We start from the raw sequence: 20,729 nt of genomic DNA on the forward strand, positions 1-20,729 counted from the left end.
AACCAGCTTTTTACTTGCAAGTCTGAAACAATTTTTTTCTTCTTGGGTTAGAACAAGAAAGCTTTCCTTGCCTTCCCTTCACACTAGTGGTGTTTCTATAGAGATGCTGGAGAGTTCTGTGTACCTTATTATTATTGTAGCACTGCCATACACTTCAGTCTACATAAATTTGCATTTTAGACCCTTTTTAAAGAGACATGAAACCCAACATTTTTATTTCATGATTCAGAAAGAGCATGCTATTTTAAACAACTTTCCAATTTACTTCTATTATTTAATTTGCTTCCTTCTCTTGTTATCATTTGTTGAAAGGTTTATCTAGGAATGCTCAGGAGCAGCAAAGAACCTAGATTCTTGCTGCTGATTGGTGGCTGCATATATATCCCGATTGTCATTGGCTCACCCATGTATTCAGTTAGAAAACAGTAGTGCATTGCTGGTCCTTCAACAAACGATACCAAGAGAATGACGCAAATTTGATAATAGCAGTAAATTGGAAAGTTGTTTAAAATTGTATCATGAAAGAATTGTACTAAAAACATTTTCTGTCATCCCAATGAAAGATCTGATTATGTATTAGTTAGTTAATTAGTCCTGAACAATTGTGAAGTACAAGCTGTTTAATTTAAACTTAAACTAAATAGTGGTATCTGTTGTGCACTTCCTGCTACAGCTGAATTGTTGATAGCTACTTACTGTTAACAGTCATTGGCTTATAGGTACATCCTGTACAAAATATGCAGTTTAAAGAAAATAAAATGGCTTTTCATTGCTTATTATATTGCACACAATTTGCCTATCCTTCCTCGAGAGACATGCAGTGAAGGCCACTTATTGAACTACATGGCTTTCAGTGTAAAATGTCCCTTTTTGTGAGACTAATTTAATTATTATTAGGCATTGGCAGCATTTGGGCATTCAGCATGCTTTTGCTAAATAAATGTCAAATTTGGCCGCAGGCAGCAGCATTCATTTTGTTTCGGCAACACACAAAGATCTGGTGTTTCACAGATCTCTGTGTGTTGCTCACTGATTTATCCGGTGTCTTAACAAAATGGATGCCGCTGCCTGCAAACGAATGCTGAATCCCGACATTTTGCCCATTTTCCTGGGACCTTCTGGCCCTCACTAGAAAGACAGTTCCCATCACCTATTTTAATCTGTGCCAAAAAGTTCAGTTATATCAGAGAAATAAACTACATGTTGTATTAATCTGTCGATTTCTCTTCTAATTTCAAGTTTTCTTTTGGTGATGGATTTCGTCAGTATCAATCTAGCGGCACTAAATTCCTGCATAAACCCAATAGCTCTCTACTTTGTGAGCAAGAAGTTTAAAAACTGTTTCCAGGTAAGATTATTTTCTTCAGTATGATTACAAAGTGATGAAAACTTCAAACGTGACATACATTTTGCTGCATTGCCTTCAGTCTTTTTAAAAAATGATTTGTTTACAGAAAATAAAAATATAAATTATGCATTGCATAGCAAAAAGACAAAAATGTATAATACACATTTAAAATTGTCACTTGAAATATGTTGCAGTTTCAGGACAGTCCAGGGACATAACTCTTGACAAGACTTTTGTGTAATTAGATACAATTATAAATAAACTCCTGCGCTGATTAACCAATTTCTGCATACAATGCAGCAGATGCAAGGTTCTACCATATTCCGGCATCTCTGTGGGCAGTGGAACAGCTTTTCAGTGTGAAATTAAAGGCAAAGCAAGCAAAATAACAATGGAAGCAAACAGAATAATTTTGTTAATATTAGTAATATTTTTTTATGTCATATTTAATTTAGATTTTTACAATTTAATACATTTTAAGTAGTCCAGTTTACACTATGAGGAAAAGCATAAAACCAATATATATGTTTTCCTACTGCAGAAAACTCATCCACATAGCAATGTTAGAGTCATAGGGCCCCCAAAAAATGCTCTTAAATGTAATGCATTTTATTATTGCACTACTGCAAGCATATAATTATTTGTTTAACCCCTTCAAAAAAGATTAAACACATAGTTAATGTCCTATACAGAGCAGAAATGCACTACTGGGATCTAGCGAAAAACATAAAGGACAACATTTTAGGAAAATAGTAAAGGTACAATATGCTTAACCAGAAAGAGACAACTGTGGGTGGGAATGCAGAAGTTACAATCACAGTAACTAGTTAAAGGAACCTATTTCAAAACAAAATAGTTCAATTACAATTACAGTCCTTGTGCTATATTTGCATTTGCTACTCGCTTCTAGACCAATAGCTACCGATATGGCTGTAGGCTGCACACTTGAGCTTTTACCGCATGCATATCCTTCAATTTCCTTTTTATAAACACACGCAAGTATTACAAATGCACTAAGTACAACCTCTATGCCCTTTAAAGGGGCGTGTTACTACAAATGATCTTTATTCCATCTAAAAGAGAAATTTCCAGTGCGTTTTGTTTTTTGAAACATGAATATTCCAATGTTGAACAAACCAATGTTTTTTTTGTATTGTTTTTCTGTGGACTTTCTGTTAGTGTTTAGTTCAATTTAAATGACTATGAAACCCAAAACTTTCCTTTGTGATTCAGGCAGAACTTACCATTTTTGAAAAGTTACTTCTATTATCAAATTTGCTTATTCCCATGATATTCTTAGTTGAAGAGGCACCTAGATAGGCATCTAGAGCACTACATGGTAGGACATAGTGCTGCTATTTAGTGCTCTTGCAAATGGATAACATTCTTGCAAAACTGCTGCCATATATTGCTTCAGTAATGGGCCGGCTCCTAAGCATACGTCCTTGCTCTTCAACAAAAGATACAAGAAAACAATTGATAATAGAAGTAAATTAGAAAGTTGTTTCTTTAAATGAAAGTGCACTGACTTTTAGGACAACCTAGTGAATATGTATAGTATACCGTAATGCAACGTTTAAAGACTAAAACCCTGTTTCCTTTCTGTTTAATTCAGTCTTGCCTTTGTTGTTGCTGCCAATCCAAGCCCAGCAATAACTCCGCTCCGATGAATGTAACCAGCATCCAGTGGAAAAACCATGATCAGAATTACTATGTTGCTGACAGGAGCATCCTCAAGGACAGCCTTAACTAACTACACTTTTGAACATTAAAAAGACAATTAGTCACATCAATAGTGGCTACCCCTACAGGAAATCCATTGAGTGTCTCACAGAACAAGATAAACACAACAAGCAGATTTCTTTTGTTGTCTGATTCATTTACGAGGCTATTTGACTGGATTCTCTGCAAATGTGAGCTCCACAAAACCTGTAATATTTTGACTGTAATACAGTCTTTCAGTTTAAAACACAGCACTGTGCATAACTGAACTATTGCTCTACGGACTTTCCAGGCATTAATGAGATGTTGAAACCTCTGGCATGCAATCACCATTTTCACTGTAAATCATTTTGAAATATTGAAGTCCCCACATGACGGAACTTACAGAACTGTTAACTCCCTGTACTCAAGTCAAATGAAGCATCAAATGTCATTGGATTTTTTGAAAAAGGAGGTTTTAGGGTACAAGGAAAACCTGTACTGCTATTTAATGGAAAAAAATATATATATAAATTTATAATACAGTTGTATAAAAACATATTTACATCCAACGTGATGGTTTCCCTTACATATGTTTGATTATGAGAGTATAAGTATGAGATATTATATTGTAGCATGTGCAGTACTAACTTTTTTCTAATGCTATAAAGTTTCAGGCATATGTGTTTTATAGCACTTCCCTTCACTCTATGTGAAAAAGCAGAATTATAACAATGCATGCAGTTGGCAATGTAAAAAAAAAAAGCTGTTTGTAAAAATTTGTAATGCACCATTCCAGAAATAAGAACAAAAACAAGTATTTTTTTATTATTATTTTAAAAGGATGCACAAGTAATATGAATGACTTCAGTGTACAAGACTGAAACAGTATGTTTTGCATGAAATCTGGTTTGTATTTTCATCCATACAAACCCTTTGTTCTATATCTTCTGCGTATGGATAGAATTATGCAGCAGTCTAATCAGAGCTAAGTAATATAGTTTTCAGCAAAACCGTCTTCAATGTAAAAATTCTCGTTCCAGTTCAATAATTAGATAATGACTAAGAATCAGCATTAAAACTGTCCCATAATACTAGTACAGAAATACTGTACTCTCTATCAGTATTGAATTATGCATTTATGAGGCAGTCTGTATTCTTTTTATTTCTAGGGAATTTGATTGGTTCCATACTTACCCACATTAAAAAATCCAGAAGCTTAATTAATAGGATATCGTATTCCTTTGAATTTTTTTTGTTCTCCCTCGTAAATAAAGAACATTCTTTCCATCTATTTAACATAAACCATAAACTGCACAGCTACTTGAGACAATGGGACTTAAAGGGACATGAAAACCAATTTTTCTTTTATGATTCAGTTAGATTGTCCAATATTCTTCTATTACCAAATTTACTTATTTCTCCTGGTACTCTAAATTGAAAAACTGGTAGGTGATGTCAGGAGCGTGCACATGTCTTGGGCACTATTTGGCATTAGTTATGCAAGAAATGCTTTTAACAATGTAATACATTGTGAAAACACTGCTGCTATCTAGTGCTCAAAATAATTATTGCATAACTGCTGCTTTATAGTTCTCCAGACACGTGCACATTGCCTACTTAGGTATTCTCTTTAACAAAGAATACAACCACAAAGAAAATGAAGTAAACTTGATAATAAAAGTTAACTGGAAACATATTTTTAAACAAATGTATACCCTATCGGAATAATGAAAGTAATATTTGGTGTTTCGCATATCTTTTAACACTATGGTATTAACTGTATTGCAACCAGTTAAGTTCTATGCATTAAGCATATAAAGATACTTGTATAAAAATATATAATTTTGTAATTTACGCTCACTATTTTATGTAATTATGTGTATATACCCGTTTTCTTTGTGTTAATATTTAACATAGTTATATAATCTTTAGACAGTGCTCTATAATAGTATTCAGGGGCACTTGTATGTAGGAGCCCAACTGATCTATTTATTAGAGTATTTCTGAGCCATTTCCTACAGTTATTATATATACATGACTAAGGTCCTTGTGTTGATGTTGCTTAAATGTGTTATTGAAAAAGAATTTATAAACAATATTTTACTTGTGTTATACATATATATAGGTATATACAGTAGATATATATTATCATCAACATATGAATAACACAAAATTGCTACGTTAAAGGTTAAAAAATTGCATTCTAAAATCAACACCAGTATTTTCATTGTGGATTGGGAAGGGATCCAACCCATAGTTATGTAAACTGTTAGATATTCTCTCGAAAACAATAGATTTGTTCTGTTCCAGTGGTTTAGTCAAAACGTTGTTAAACCCTGTGACACTAACTCAAATACAGTGTAGATTTTCTACATTTCCAGTTTGATAAACAGTTGTGTATTTTTCCACAAACATGTGGTAAATAAGAGCATATTTTGCTCCAATAAAAAAAAAACAAGTCTATGGCCTATGGTTTTTTGTTTTTAGCTCAATATGTTTTATATGTTTTAGAATAATGTGCTTGTTTTTCATGCAGGGTCTGTTTTGTATGAAGTAATCATGTTTGATTGGTTAAACAGTGCATGGGTATGCCATTCCCTTAGGGCTAGCAAAGGTTTACTTTAAGTTCAACTGCTCATTTACACAAATCAATATAACATATCTACAACAAAAATGATGACATGTGTGAAATAAAACCCAATTATTTTACATATTTTGCTGAGGGAGTCACTCAATTTATAATGTGGCAGGAACATTACTTTATTTCTGAGAAATGTTCTTTATTAAATTATGCATAACGTGCAGCTCCAGTATTTGTCTAGGATATTGAAAACGTATAGCAGGGGATCCAGCTTTTTCAAATAGATGGCCATATCGGATTTTTTTCACATACTTGAACACATTTTTTTAGAAATTATTTAAATAAAAAAATTGCTTCTATATAAATAAACTTTAAATGAGAAATGTTTAGTAACATATAATGTACTAATTATTATTGCACATACTTATAGAGGACTGATTACCAAAGACTTGCTGTCATGGAGAGAAATCACGCAATTTCTTTTTTTTTGTCATTAGATTGTAACATCCAGAACCAGTGGGTGCTCATGATGTTTTAAGTTGGGGGGGGGGGGTTAGAATATTTTGCCATTTCTGTAACCTTAATAAGTAGTTGTTTTTCATTGTTTTAATACAAAGAACAAGGCATTCATTTAGTAATTTATGTCCATTCAAAATTATTCATAAATTAAATATATTCTTTGTGATGATGCTGAATTTTGAAAGTATTTCTCAAGGTGTGTTCAGTAAGACTGTGGTGTTCCAAATTGTGTGATTGGTGGTGCTACATTATAAAAAAAAAAGTTTGGAAAATAATTCACAGTTAAAGTAAAGTCTGAAAAATGTTAGGTTGTTCTTACTGTGAAGGGTAATGAAGGGTTTATAGGTTCAGAGCTGTTTTGAGGTTTCTAGGGTTATGGGTACTGGGAATAGTTGATCCTCAGAATATTCTTGGGTTAAAAACTACATTCTCTGGGTATATTTTATTGAAGAGCATATCTAGATATGCTCAGGCACACGTATATTGAGTACTATATGACAGCAATTATAAAAAAAAAATGCGTGCTTTATCTGAATCATGAAAGTTTAATATTGATTATCATTTCCATTTAATGTTCCGTTCCAAGCCAATAGTGTCAGATGAAATATAGCAAAATAATCTATTTCCCTATTATTTAGACTAAACAAAGGAAGGAAATTAAAGTGTTTAAGAGAGTCTTATCTAAATAAGAAAAAAAGTGCTCAATGCCAGAAATCATGCTCAGAAAGGTAAGTTCCCTATAAAATCATGCTCACGAAGGAGCATTCCCTAAAAAATCATGCTCAAGAAGGCACGTTCCCAGTAAAATAGTGCTCATGAAGGTGCTTTTCCTATAAAATTATGCTCACTAAGGTGCTTTACCTATAAAATCATGCTCATGAAGGAGCGTTCCCTATAAAATTATTGTTATGAAGACGCGTTTCCTATAAAATCATGCTCATGAAGAAGCGTTCCCTATTAAATTATTGTTATGAAGATGCGTTTCCTATAAAATCATGTTCACAAAGGCGCGTTCCCTATAAAATTATGCTTATGAAGGTGCATTCCTTATAAAATTATGCTTATGAAGGCACATTCCCTAAAAATTTTGCTTACGAAGGTGCATTCCCTATAAAATCATGCTCACGAATGCACTTTCCCTATAAAATCATGCTCATGAAGGCACGTTCCCTATACAATTATGCTTATGAATGCTCATTCCCTATAAAATCATGCTCACAAATGCACGTTCCCTATACAATCATGCTCATTAAGGCATGTTCCCTATACAATCATGCTCATGAAGGCATGTTCCCTATACAATCATGCTCATGAAGGCGCGTGCCCTATACAATCATGCTCATGAAGGCGCGTGCCCTATACAATCATGCTCATTAAGGCTCATACCCTATACAATCATGCTCATAAAGGCACGTTCCCTATACATTCATGCTCAGAAAAGGTACGTTCAAGGTGCAATCTCATTTGCAGATATGATATGGCAATGGAGTGGTTTTACGCTTTACAGCTTCAGTACTGTTTAAATCCAGTATAAGAAGACATACAGTATATCACAAAAGTGAGTACACCCCTCACATTTTTGTAAATATTTTATATCTTTTCATGTGACAACACGGAAGAAATTACACTTTGCTACAATGCAAAGTAGTAAGTGTACAACCTGTATAACAGTGTAAGTTTGCTGTCCCCTCAAAATAACTCCACACACATCCATTAATGTCTAAACCGTTGGCAACAAAAGTGAGTACACCCCTAAGTGGAAATGTCCAAATTGGGCCCAATTAGCCATTTTCCCTCCCCAGTGTCATGTGACTTGTTAGTGTTACAAGGTCTCAGGTGTGAAATCGGAGCAGATGTGTTATATTTGGTGTTATCACTCTCACACTCTCTCATACTGGGCACTGGAAGTTCAACATGGCACCTCATGGCAAATAACTCTCTAAGGATCTGAAAAAAAGAATTGTTGCTCTACATAAAGATGGTCTAGGCTATAAGAAGATTGCCAAGACCCTGAAACTGAGCTGCAGCGCGGTTTCACAGGACAGGTTCTGCTCAGAATAGGCCTTGCCATGTTCGACCAAAGAAGTTGAGTGCACATGCTCAGCATCATATCCAGAGGTTGTCTTTGGGAAATAGATGTATGAGTGCTGCCAGCATTGCTGCAGTGGTTGAAGGGTGGGATGTTAGCCTGTCAGTGCTCAGACCATACGCCGCACACTGCATCAAATTGGTCTGCATGGCTTTCATCCCAGAAGGAAACCTCTTCTAAAGATGATGCACAAGAAAGCCCTCAAACAATTTGCTGAAGACAAGCAGACTAAGGACATGGATTACTAGAACCATGTCCTTTGGTCTGATGAGACCAAGATAAACTTATTTGGTTCAGATGGTGTCAAGCATGTGTGGCAGCAACCAGGTGAGGAGTACAAAGACAAGTGTTTCTTGCCTACAGTCAAGCATGGTGATGGGAGTGTCATGGTCTGGGCCTGCATGAGTGCTGCCTGCACTGGGGAGCTACAGTTCATTGAGGGAACCATGAATGCCAACATGTACTGTGACATACTGAAGCAGAGCATGATACCCTCCCTTCGGAGACTGTGCCGCAGGGCAGTATTCCAACATGATAACAATCCCAAACACACCTCCAAGACAACCACTGCCTTGCTAAAAAAGCAGAGGGTAAATGTGATGGACTGGCCAAGCATGCCTCCACACCTAAACCCTATTGAGCATCTGTGGGGCATTACCAACCGGAAAGTGGAGGAGTCCAAGGTCTCTAACATCCACTAGCTCTGTGATGTCATCATGGAGGAGAGGAAGAGGACTCCAGTGGCAAACTGTGAAGCTCTGGTGAACTCCATGCCCAAGAGGGTTAAGGCAGCGCTGGAAAATAATGGTGGCCACATAAAATATTGACACTTTGGGCCCAATTTGGACATTTTCACTTAGGGGTGTACTCACTTTTGTTGTCAACGGTTTAGACATTAATGGCTGCGTGTTGAGTTATTTTGAGGGGACAACAAATTTACACTGTTATACAGGTTGTCCACTCACTACTTTGCATTAGCAAAGTGTCATTTCTTCAGTGTTGTCACATGAAAAGATATGATAAAATACTTACAAAAATGTGAGGGGTGTACACACTTTTGTGAGATACTGTAAGTCCTTCTAATAGAAGCCTGTAGTCTTGGTCTTGTTTTCAGATGTAGATGATACCAAACAAGAAAATGGTACTTTCAAATCAAATGTAAATATTGTACAAAAACAATATGTTTAAAAGATTCAAAGTGACAATAAAGTGATTGAGCAAACATGCGTACTATTCCCATGACTACATGGAAATGGAATTCAGATGGTTTAGCAGTGGTGAGGATGGATTCGGATTGCAATAGGTTAATCTCACACATGTAAAAGAGCATTTCCCCTACCCACTGAACAAAGGTGTTAATTCAAAAGAACTTTACTGTAACCTATAAGGGACATTTCTGTTTTGTTGCTATAGCATAACATCAAATTTACTAATCATGTAATTATTTTTCAATAGCCAAACTCCACCAACCATTTGCCTTATTTGGAGAGCCAATTTTTTCTTTAGTCTGCAGACAAAAAAGCTAGGTACTGCCATAAAGTTAGTATTAAGTGAATTGTTTTGCTGTTATCAGTTAAAGTCAATTAGGGACATATATGTAGCAGAGTTGGCCTTCATAAGTCAGCAATGTATATTTAAGTTATGAGAATTAGAAGAAACCTCAATTTTCAGAGCTAAATTATATAAACATGGGGGGAAATAAGTAATGAAACTATACTGCAAAGTTGTTTCATTTTGTATAATTAAACAGGGTATATAACAATCTCAAGGTGTTTGCTGTCCCTTTAAATGCCTTTTCCAGAACTTTTCTGTTTAAAATACATTCTCGGCTACAGGATTTTAATGCACAGATCCATTTTGCATAGTGATCACGTCAAAAACATTCAGACCAATTCGCCTGGAAACCAAAAAGCCATTTCAGTAGTAAATCGCTGATAGATTGGGATCAACCCCTATATTTGACAACCCCACTTTACTTCTATTTGAGGATCCTACTTATTAAACTACTTCAAGAGCATTGTAGTCTTTATAGCGGAGGTTTTCCGCTTGGTCTTATAATCATCAAAAATGACAGATTTGCAGAACCCCAGAGAACATTCCAATCTTTTGCACGGGACAATCAATAGACCCTTCACAGTTATGCAAAAGGTAAGAGCTAATGGCACTTAAAAGATTTATAAAGATTCCCTCATTTATAACTTTTGTATTATAAATCTGTGATAGGGGTTATGTGCTTGTACTTTGTAAATATTTGCGTCTAACATAAGCTATTAGAATTGAAAGGAAAGAAACAGAGACACCACTGACGCGTTTCACTGTGGTGGCTTTTTCAAAGGGCAATCTGCCTGTCCTCTTGCAAGGTTTATATACGCCGTGATCAATATGGCTGCCATTTGCAATTCGGGTTAGAAGATTAGTTAAGGTCGATGTAAATCAGGAGATACCCATTTTTGATTGGACAAAGATTGTTCTTGTTATATAATTCGATAATCCAAGTTTTCTAAGTAGTTTCCTACTCGTTTCTGCTGCTCTGATATTACATTAAACCTGGTGTTCACATTATGTTAATTTTGTTGCTTGTGCGGTGTTTATATTTTCTATCCGCATTTGCATCGATTTGATTTGCCGGCACAAGATGTCCCTCAGGATTATCTGCATCTGATTGGTTGATAAATGGACAATATTGGATACTCTTGAAATGTTTTATAGATCATCATATGGTCTCTTGTATATATGTTATAGTGATATTATGTACATTATATTCTGTGACTTCCATTACATGTGTGAATGTGTATTTACTATGAAAACTTTATGTTTTTCAAGTTCTCATTTGTACTCTTTTGTTCAATCTCTTCTGAATTTATGCATCCCCTCCACAGTTACAACAGATATTATGGATACTAAGCCATCTTCTCCTTCAGTTACCATGATCTCTAAATAACAATGGACTGTATAACTTCATTATTAACTTGTATAGTTTTTTCATATTAAGGCTGGGAATATGTTTGAGTTCTAGACTGAAAAATACAATTATAAAGGGACAATTCTAATACTTCTGGACTTTCTTCATATGCATCACTTGGAGTTGGCACATTTCTTATTAAATTAATACTAGGGCATACTTTGTTTACTGGCCCCTCTAGTTCTATTACATATAATATTGGCTACTGCCTGCTATATATCGGGTCAATTTTAGATTTTCTTTCATCTTCTGATATATGTATATTAACTTATAAATTGTTATTGTGCATTGTTGTTTGATTGATTTGTTTGTTTTTCTTTTTATGAGTCTCCTTATTACAATTTTTCTAAGGCACTATGGACTAGATTATGAGTGGAGCGCAAATTTGTGCACCTGCGAGTGCTTTATCTGAGCTCAACAATTTTTTACCATTGCACACCTAGCTGTGCACATATTACAGGTCACAAGTAAAAAAATCTCATGGTTGCTTGTTTACGCAGAAGAAAAAGACTTTGCAAAGCTGCGATCTCAGGATTATGTTCCCCCATAGGGGCCAACTTAACATGGGCCGAATGGCACTGAATGTAACTGTTTCCACGTGAGCCTTCAGGCCAGAAACAGGAGTTAAGAAGCCGACCACTGCTCCTTAACTCGTCCTCCGCCTCTGAGGCAATGCACAGCAATCCGCCCGATCGCATACGATCGGGTTGATTGACACCCCTGCTAGCGGCTGATTGGCTGCGAATCTGCAGGGAGTGGCATTGCATAAGCAGTTCACCAGAACTGCTTGTGCAATGATAAATGCTGACAGTGAAAGCACATGTACAGGCCCGTCTGAAGTATGCCAATGAACATTTTTGATTCAGAGGAGAACTGGGTGAAAGTGTTGTGGTCAGATGAGACCAAAATCGAGTTCTTTGGCATCGACTCAACTTACTGTGTTTGGAGGAGGATAAATGCTGCCTATGACCCCAAGAACACCATCCCCACCGTCAAACATGGAGGTGGAAACATTATGCTTTAGGGGTGTTTTTATGCCAAGAGGACAGGACAACTTCACTGCATTAAAGGGAGAATGGAAGGGGCAATGTACCATTATATCTTGGGTGAGAACCTCCTTCCCTCAGCCAGGGCATTGAAAATGGGTTGTGGATTGGTATTCCAGCATGACAATGACCCAAAACACACGGCCAACGCAACAAAGGAGTGGCTCAAGAAGAAACACATTAAGGTCCTGGAGTGGCCTAGCCAGTCTCCAGACCTTAATCCCATAGAAAATCTGTGGAGGTAGCTGAGGGTTCGAGTTGCCAAACATCAGCCTCAAAACCTTAAAGACTTGGAGAGGATCTGCAAAGAGGAGTGGAACAAAATCCCTCCTGAGATGCATGCAAACCTGGTGACCAACTACAAGAAACGTCTGACCTCTGTGATTGCCAACAAGGGTTTTGCCAGAAAGTACTAAGTCATGTCAAGGGGTCAAATACTTGTTTCACTCATTAAAATGCAAATCAATTTATAACTTTTTTAAAATGCGTTTTTCTGGATTTTTTTTGTTGATATTCTGTCTCTCACTGTTCAAATAAACCTACCATTAAAATTATAGACTGATCATTTCTTTGTCAGTGGGCAAATGTACAAAATCAGCAGGAGATCAAATATCTTTCCCCCTCACTGTATGTATATAAATACATACATATATTTGTACATGTGTTCCTATAGATCCCTATGTGATACAAGTAAAAGAAAAAACTTTAACCCTATAGGAGCTATTGTTTTAACTGGTTTCACAGCCAGAATATAGTAGACAGAAAAAGGGAGGAAAAACAAAGCGCTAAAGAGCATAGGGTTAATACCTTGGAGAAGTCTTTATTACTTAGTGCATCAAACAACATGATTGAATAAAAACTTTAACATAAATATATGATATCACTATTGGTTTATTAAAATATATCCAAAACAAATTGAGGACATCTCTTCTTATAAAATCCAACAACATATGTTGTCAATATCCAGTCTCTTGGAAAATACTTCGACAGAGAATATACCACCTTAATGGGAAAGTTAGATTTGCAAGATCTTCTTTAGTTGCGATATCCTTCGATACAATGTATCAGTTGTGTACAGAGTAATAAAGTTACCTTGATATGCCCATGATATATTACCAGTCCCTTTTACCGTTGGCAATTATCAGCTTTGGAAAACCTGAACCTCCTCAATCATCCAGTTACTGTAGCCTATGATTACGTGTCAAACTTAAAATACGTGCTGCGTCATGTAGTGGATCTCTTTCCTCCACTTATCCGGTATGTCTGGAGTGTTTTCTGGGTCTCCCACATTAGTTTCCATGTGACTGTACTTTGGCCAATCACATGTGTTCGGAAATAAGATAGGGCTACCGGCTTCTTAGCAAACCTTTTGCAGATACTTCCTTATAACAGTTATTTTATAGTACTCTGTGCACAGTAAAATGTGCTGGTCTATTATGTACTGACTCCCTAAAAACAATCAATGCATTTCGCCAGTTAATAGGCTGGTTAATAAATTAATAGGCTTTTTCACGTCTAGGAGGGTATATCAAGATCTTTACAACAAAATACATAAAAATATGTTATTTAAACAGTTTACAGATATGTGCAGCAAAGTAAAAGTACATTTTAAAGAGTTATCTTTGCAGTGTTGAAAAATACCAAAAACGCAGCTGCCTTACAATTATATATATATATATATGTATTCATATAGTTAATTCAGAATAATTTAAGAAAAGAATATAACACAGTAGAGCTAGATGAGATACTGTGAAAAGTGGGGGATTGCAGCACTCTTTAAAGAAATTCCCTGCAAATCTAAGATGTAGATGTCCAACTCCACTTTATTGCTTTAGAAAAGTGTCAGTCAATGTGCGTTTTGCCCCACAATGCTGAGCGAAAGCAGGGGCCTTGCCAGTCTTGAGTTGGAAGTCTGGAGTACAGAGGCGAATACACTCAATTTATCCCAGTGGATCTCCCTACGAGCAAGGAGACGCAACTTATGTGGAGGAGTAAATAAGAGTTCTGGATGTCGGAGGGTGCTATCCCGGTCCAACAGTTTGCCTTGAAAAGGGAAAACCTGGACTTCACAACACTAACCGCGGACAACTATAAGGCTGTATATGCCATTTGGGTTGCAACTACTAAACCTGTCCAATTGGCTGCCACTGCTATCTTTCAATATATAGAGGTTACTATGCTGGTCTTAGAAGATGTTCTTACCTCGGTTTACTGGCTGTTTACACCTGATGAAAAAACCTCCTGAAAGTTTGATTGAGCTCACTGCCTTTGCTGTTTTCAAGCTTGTAAACATTGGAGGACATCTTTTTCCTCATGTTCCAGTTTGATTCGATCAGGATAATGAGCTTCTAATGGCTACTATCGCCAAACTACCTTTCAGGGAGGACTGTTGCACTTATGAAGTTCAGGTTGTATATGAAATGTAACTTGTCAATTGAGCTTTGAAACAGTGTATGCCACACATAATGTTACTCCCACTTTTATATGGGAATTTCCTTACTGCCATTGCTACTTTTGTACTGTTTATATTTAAGCAAGTATAAATGCCTAGTATTTGTTAGTTATCACCCACTGCAGTGCTTTAACATTATTTTCACTGTTTTTGACATGTATTGGATGCCTTTAGACCTTGCTGCTTTATATTTGTAATAAACCCATTTGCGTTCACTTGAGTCCATGTGTACATGTTTTTTGGTCTAACAAAATCCTCCAGCCTTATATCTGCATCTTAGATTTGCAGGGAAATTCTTTAAAGAGTGCTGCAATCCTCCACTTTTCACAGTATCTCATCTAGCTCTACTGTGTTATATTCTTTTCTTAAATTATTCTTAATTGATTATCAATCATGGAGGTCTGCACCTTGGTCTAATCCGGTAAAATTCAATTTAGATTTAGTCTAGTAATCCAGGTAATAAACTCCTTTCCTTTGACTAAAGAGGGTCCTGGCAATCCTCTCCCAGCCGTTTATGTATTTTATTTATTCATATAGATTTATATTTTTAAGAATAATCATACAGTATATATAGAAATATATATTTAAAAAGAAAAAGAAAATTTTCTTCTGCGTGAATAACATAGGAATTTGAGAATTCCTAATGTACCTTTAGCGCAGTTAATTTACTACAGTGTTGGGTTAAGCGTGCAAGCGATAACAATAGGTTGTTTTTGTAGTTAGTGTGGTTGTAATATCCAAACTCCTGAAGTTGAGTCTCTCTTTTTTACTTTCAACTTGTTATATGTATGCAATTTCAGCTGCACTAATTTACTTTGAGTGCAGTTAGCGCGTGAGTAAAAAATAAATAGCTTGCCACTTTTAATCTGGCCCATAATGCATAATATCTCAGAAATCAGAATGACACAAACAATCATTTTGTAGCACAAATCGGCACAAATGCAACACAGACAAATGTAATATTTTATTTTTTATTTAATTACAAAGTGGGCGGAGTTTGAGGTCACATGAAATATAATGCATAATATCTCAGAAACCAAACCAGCACAATCATTAGTTTTTGCAAAAATGCAGCACAATAAATTGTATATTCACAATTACATTTTAATTATATGGGGTTCAAAGGAGCGGAAATTTAGGTCACATGAGCTAAAATATAATGTGTAATACCTTAGAAACCCAACCAGCACAAATGTTTGTTTTTGCTGCACAAATCAGCACAAATAGTTTATATAAGAAAGTAGAGGATGAGGTAGAATGAAAAATAATGTGCAATATTTTGCAAACCAAACCTACCAAAGAGTTCCTTTTTGCGGCACAAATCAGCACAGACACAGGAAAAGCTAATGGTATATTTGTATTCATGATTTAATTATATGGAGTGCAAAGTGGACAGAGATTGAGTTCAAATTTTATAAAATATAATTTGTAATATCTTAGAAACCAAACTGGCACGAATATTTATTTTTGTAGCACGAAACAGCACAAACTAATGGAATATTTATATTTACAATTTAATTATATGGGATGCAAAGTAGCAGAGATTGAGGTTACAAAGCCTAAAATATAATGTGTGATATCTCCAAAACCAAACCGGCATACATGAGCACAAACAGATTTTATATTCATAATCAGGATTTATTTACATGGAGTGCCCAATTTACACAGCTAAAAAAGTTGCTATTGCCAAGCAATCTTTGGACGTGCATTGTCTACTCTGTGGATTGCTGAATTTAAGTTTATAGTGTGTTTTTCTTACTTATAAAAACAGTCAAAGATTGATTGTTGGGAGCTACATTGTGAATGTTCCTCTTCCTGATGTCTGATTGGATAACTTGGCAAAGATTCAAATTATTATATTTTTTTCCTCCTAAGTGCAGCTGGTTGGATGATTTCCAGGGCTCATGGCTAAATCAGAGTGTAGTAAACTGATTGGGTTTTTTTCACAAAGGGAAATGAAAGTGGCTGTAGGCCTCTGATTGTCTTGGTGTTTGTAATTAGAGGAAAACAAGAGGTTAATTTGTATTTTGGCCTCACTTTTGGAATATGATGTCAAATCATTGCATGTGGCTAGAACCCATTTAAATGCTTTGGAATAACATTTGTGTTTGTTTTTACTCAGCATACTGTAAATGCAGCTCAAAAGAATGATATTTTTTTTATTTATTTACATGGGGAGCAAAGTGAGCAGAGATTGAGGTCATATGGCCTAAAATATAATGTGCAATTTCTCCAAAACTTAGCTGGCACAAATCAACACAAATTTTTGATATATTTGTATTTAACATGGAATGCCAACTTCACACAGTGTTTGCACCAGGGAAAGCGCCAAAAGAGAGGACACGGGAATTGTGTGAAATAAGATCACTTTTATTGACAACTTATGGTAAATAAAGCAATTGTTCTATATATTAAGCAATACTTAGCTTTGATAGCTAGTTAAGGCTAAAGATGGCCTGCATTGGCAGGGCAGAAGATCAGTCATCATACACAGGAGAAACTCCATCTCACCAGGAGACAAAAACTTTGTAGACAGGGTTGCTAGCTGTTCTCCGCACTATACCATCACATATTTTTCTTATCGGATAATATTATTAAAAAACACAAGGGGATATCAATACCCAAATCTTCTCTGTCTCCATTATTAAATAATGCAGAATTATTTGTGGGCTCAATTCCATTGCAAGATCCCATATTCCCACTAAAGTTGGGTTTTTGATGAGTATTATAAATTTAAACTTAAACCTCAACTAGATATCCAAAATGTAGCAGGTGGATTTTTTACCTCTTAGTTAAAATACACACAACTCCACCATCTTTTACAAACATCTTCTCACAAACTAGATTTTACGAAAGATCTGACACCTTTTGAGCGCCTGTGTTGGCAGGATGCCATCCCCAGGTGAACACTAGCAATGTCCAGGCAGATGTTAGACTGTTATCTATATAAATCATTACCTACTTAAACCCATATCATCTCAAAAATGGTTGAAATAATTTTATAATCTTTGAAAATCCTCTTGTTCACCGCAAGTATTAAAAACAAACTATAAAGTATTATCACGTTGGTATTTAACACCCATCTGTCTTAAACATGTTTCCCTAGATCTTCACCTAAATGCTGGAGGGACTGTGGAGAAATATGTACAATGACTCACATATGGTGGTCATGTTTACTCTTGCGTAGCTTCTGGGACTCTATGCAATTAGTTTTTAAAAACCTATTGGGAGAATCATTCTTGCTTACAACCTAAATTGTATTATTACATGGCAAGCCTAAACATACCTGTAAAATCAGATTATCTCTTCTCCAAATTGACTTGAACAGTGTACACTCATTGATTGCAAGACACTGGAAGTCCACCTCTGTCCCTAGTCTCATTGAATGGAAGGAGAGAACCCAAGAATTGATGGTCCTCAAAGAGTACTCATACCTGAGAAAAAATAAACAAGGATTTTACATTTTATTGGGAAACCTTACAAACACAAATAGTAACGTAGGACACCTAGGCCCTCAAGATACTTAGTTATCCTCTCTTGCTCCTTCCCCTTTTGACTTTTATTCCTCTCTGGGTCAGGTCCCCCCTTCTTTTTCTGATTCTTCCTTCCATTGTTTTTATTTTATTTCCAACCAGATGGTTCTTGTATGTTTTATTCATACCACTTAGTGAACAATAATATACTATTTCAGTATTACATTGTATGGACTGAACACAATCCACTTATACCATTAAATCTTTATCCTCCTAGATTAACATATCTTATATGTTATAATTAGGCTGTAACCTTCTCACTGTCCAATTACAAATACTGGACAATATATATTTTTCACAACTAAGCTGTCATTTTACCCCTTGGCAGCCAGTAATTAAAATCAATAATATTACCTCTTTTGCTGTTAATAACACACGTAAACAGAATTGATTTAATCCTTTTGACTGCCCTCACTTCTTTCAGCTTAATTAGGCCTCTTATATTTAGCTAACACTCATGGACTCATTAAAGTGTCCCATATTTTTGTGAATATTGTACTGGACAGTCTGTTAAAATACAGGACTGTCCTGTTGAATACTGATCACCTGGCAACCTAATTAGTAGAGGATGTTCAGCCAAGTCTCAGCTCAACAGGAACAGTCATTGTTAATCTGTGGTGTTAATAAGAAGCAACTCTGCTAACCAAACAACAACCAAATCTCAGCATTAGTTTTGTTTTAAAAGAATGTGAACAGTATATTATTATTATTATTATTATTTTTATTATTATTATACTATATATATATATATATATATATATATATATATATATATATATATATATATATATTATGAAGCGCTAGCATATTCCAAAGCGCTGTCCATGGGTACAATTCAGTTAAATATAACAATAATATAACAGGACAAAATTTGACAAACGCATACAGGAGGAATTGAGGGCCATATTCCCGTGGGATTTTACAATCAAGAAGAGATGGAGGTTGAGAAACAGTAAATGAGGACTGCAAGAGTAAGAAAGATGTTAATACAGAGTTAGATGAGGGAAATATTAGGTATGTGAAATTAATTTATTACTGAGTTGGGTGGTAGGCTTCTCTGAACAAAAAAAGCCTTCAAGAGCATTTAAAAGAAGAAAGATTAGGGGAAAGCCTGACAGCACGAGGGAGACTGTTCCAGAGGGTAGGTGCCGCTTGACAGAAGTCCTGCAAACTAGCATGGGAAGAGGTGATAGTTGAAGATGCAAGGAGCAGGTCATTGTTGGATCTTAGTGGGCGGGTTGGAGTATACTTGTTGATTAGAAAGGATAGGAAGTGGGGAGTGGCATTGGTGAGAATTTTGAATTTAATTCTGCTGTGAATGGGGAGCCAAAGAAGGGACTCTCAGAGAGCTACAGCAGATACAGAGCGACAGTAAAGGTGGATTAGCCTGGCAGAGGCATTTAGGATGGATGGATGGGGGGGAAGTGGGAAAGAGAAAGGCCAGTAAGTAGGTTATTGCAGTACTCAAGTTGGGAAATTACAAGGGAGTGGATTATTTGCTTTGTGGTGTTATTGCTCAGAAAAGGGCGAATCTTGGAAATATTGCATAGGTTGTTGAGGCAGGATGAAGAAAGTGATTAAATGTGGGGGATGAAGGATAGATTTGAGTCAAGTGTAACTTCGAGGCAACGGACTTGGGGAGATGATGATGACGTTGACAGGGATAGAAAGGTCAGAAGTCGACGTAGAGCTAGAGGGGGAATTAGAAGGAGGCCAGTCTTGGACATGTTAATATTTAGAGGATTCAGTGGCTGACATGAGAAAGGACAGAGGGAGAGAGAGCAGGGGTGGAGAGGTAGATTTGTGTGTCCTCAGCATAGAGGTGATATTTGAAGCCATAACTGTTGATAAGTTTACCCAGTGAAGAAATATAAATGCAGAAGAGTAGAGGACCCAGAACAGATCCCTGAGGAGGAGTTACCAGCAAATTACACAGAAAAAGACCTGTGAATCCAAAAAAGAGTGTGTTACAAAGTCCAAGAGAGCTATGGGTCTGTAGGAGGATGGGTGGTCAACTGTTTTAAAGGCAGTTGAGAGATCAAGTAAGATAAGGATAGAGTAGTGGCCATTATTTTTTAACAGAAAGAAGATTGTTAGTAACCTTGGTAAGGGCAGTCTCAGTTGAGTGTTTGGGGCGAAATGCAGATTGCAGGGGGTCAAGCAAGGAGTTGGAGGACAGGAAGTGGGTTATGCTGTTTTAAACTAGTTTTTACAGGAGTTTTGATGCTAGTGAAAGCAGTGATATGGGGCGGTAGATTTCAGGAGAATTAGGGCCAAGGGAGGTTTTTTTGAGTATGGGAGTGACCTTTGCATGTTTGAAAGAAGATGGGAATGAACCGGTAGAGAGAGATAGGTTGACGATGTGAGTAAGAGCAGGAGTGAGGGTGGAAGACAGGGAGGGTATTAGATGGGAATGGAAAGGGTCAAGTGGGCAGGTAGTGAGGCGTGAGGAAGATAGTAAAGAAAAAAACTTAATTCTCAGTGGCTGGATGGAA

General features: G+C 36.2%; 1 protein-coding gene across 1 annotated transcript in view; it reads left to right on the forward strand.

Moving 5' to 3' along the window:
* The window catches only part of EDNRA (endothelin receptor type A), a 93,672-nt gene extending 88,157 nt beyond the window's left edge, over positions 1 to 5,515 (forward strand). Inside the window, exons 7-8 of the mRNA XM_053703718.1 lie at positions 1,240 to 1,348; positions 2,964 to 5,515. Of these exons, the coding sequence (XP_053559693.1) occupies positions 1,240 to 1,348; positions 2,964 to 3,101 (247 nt within the window). The 3' untranslated portion in view covers positions 3,102 to 5,515. The remainder of the gene's footprint in view (positions 1 to 1,239; positions 1,349 to 2,963) is intronic.
* The last annotated feature ends 15,214 nt before the right edge of the window (positions 5,516 to 20,729 follow it).

The sequence above is a fragment of the Bombina bombina genome, chromosome 2 (genome assembly GCF_027579735.1).
Source record: "Bombina bombina isolate aBomBom1 chromosome 2, aBomBom1.pri, whole genome shotgun sequence".
NCBI classification, from domain to species: Eukaryota; Metazoa; Chordata; class Amphibia; order Anura; family Bombinatoridae; genus Bombina; species Bombina bombina.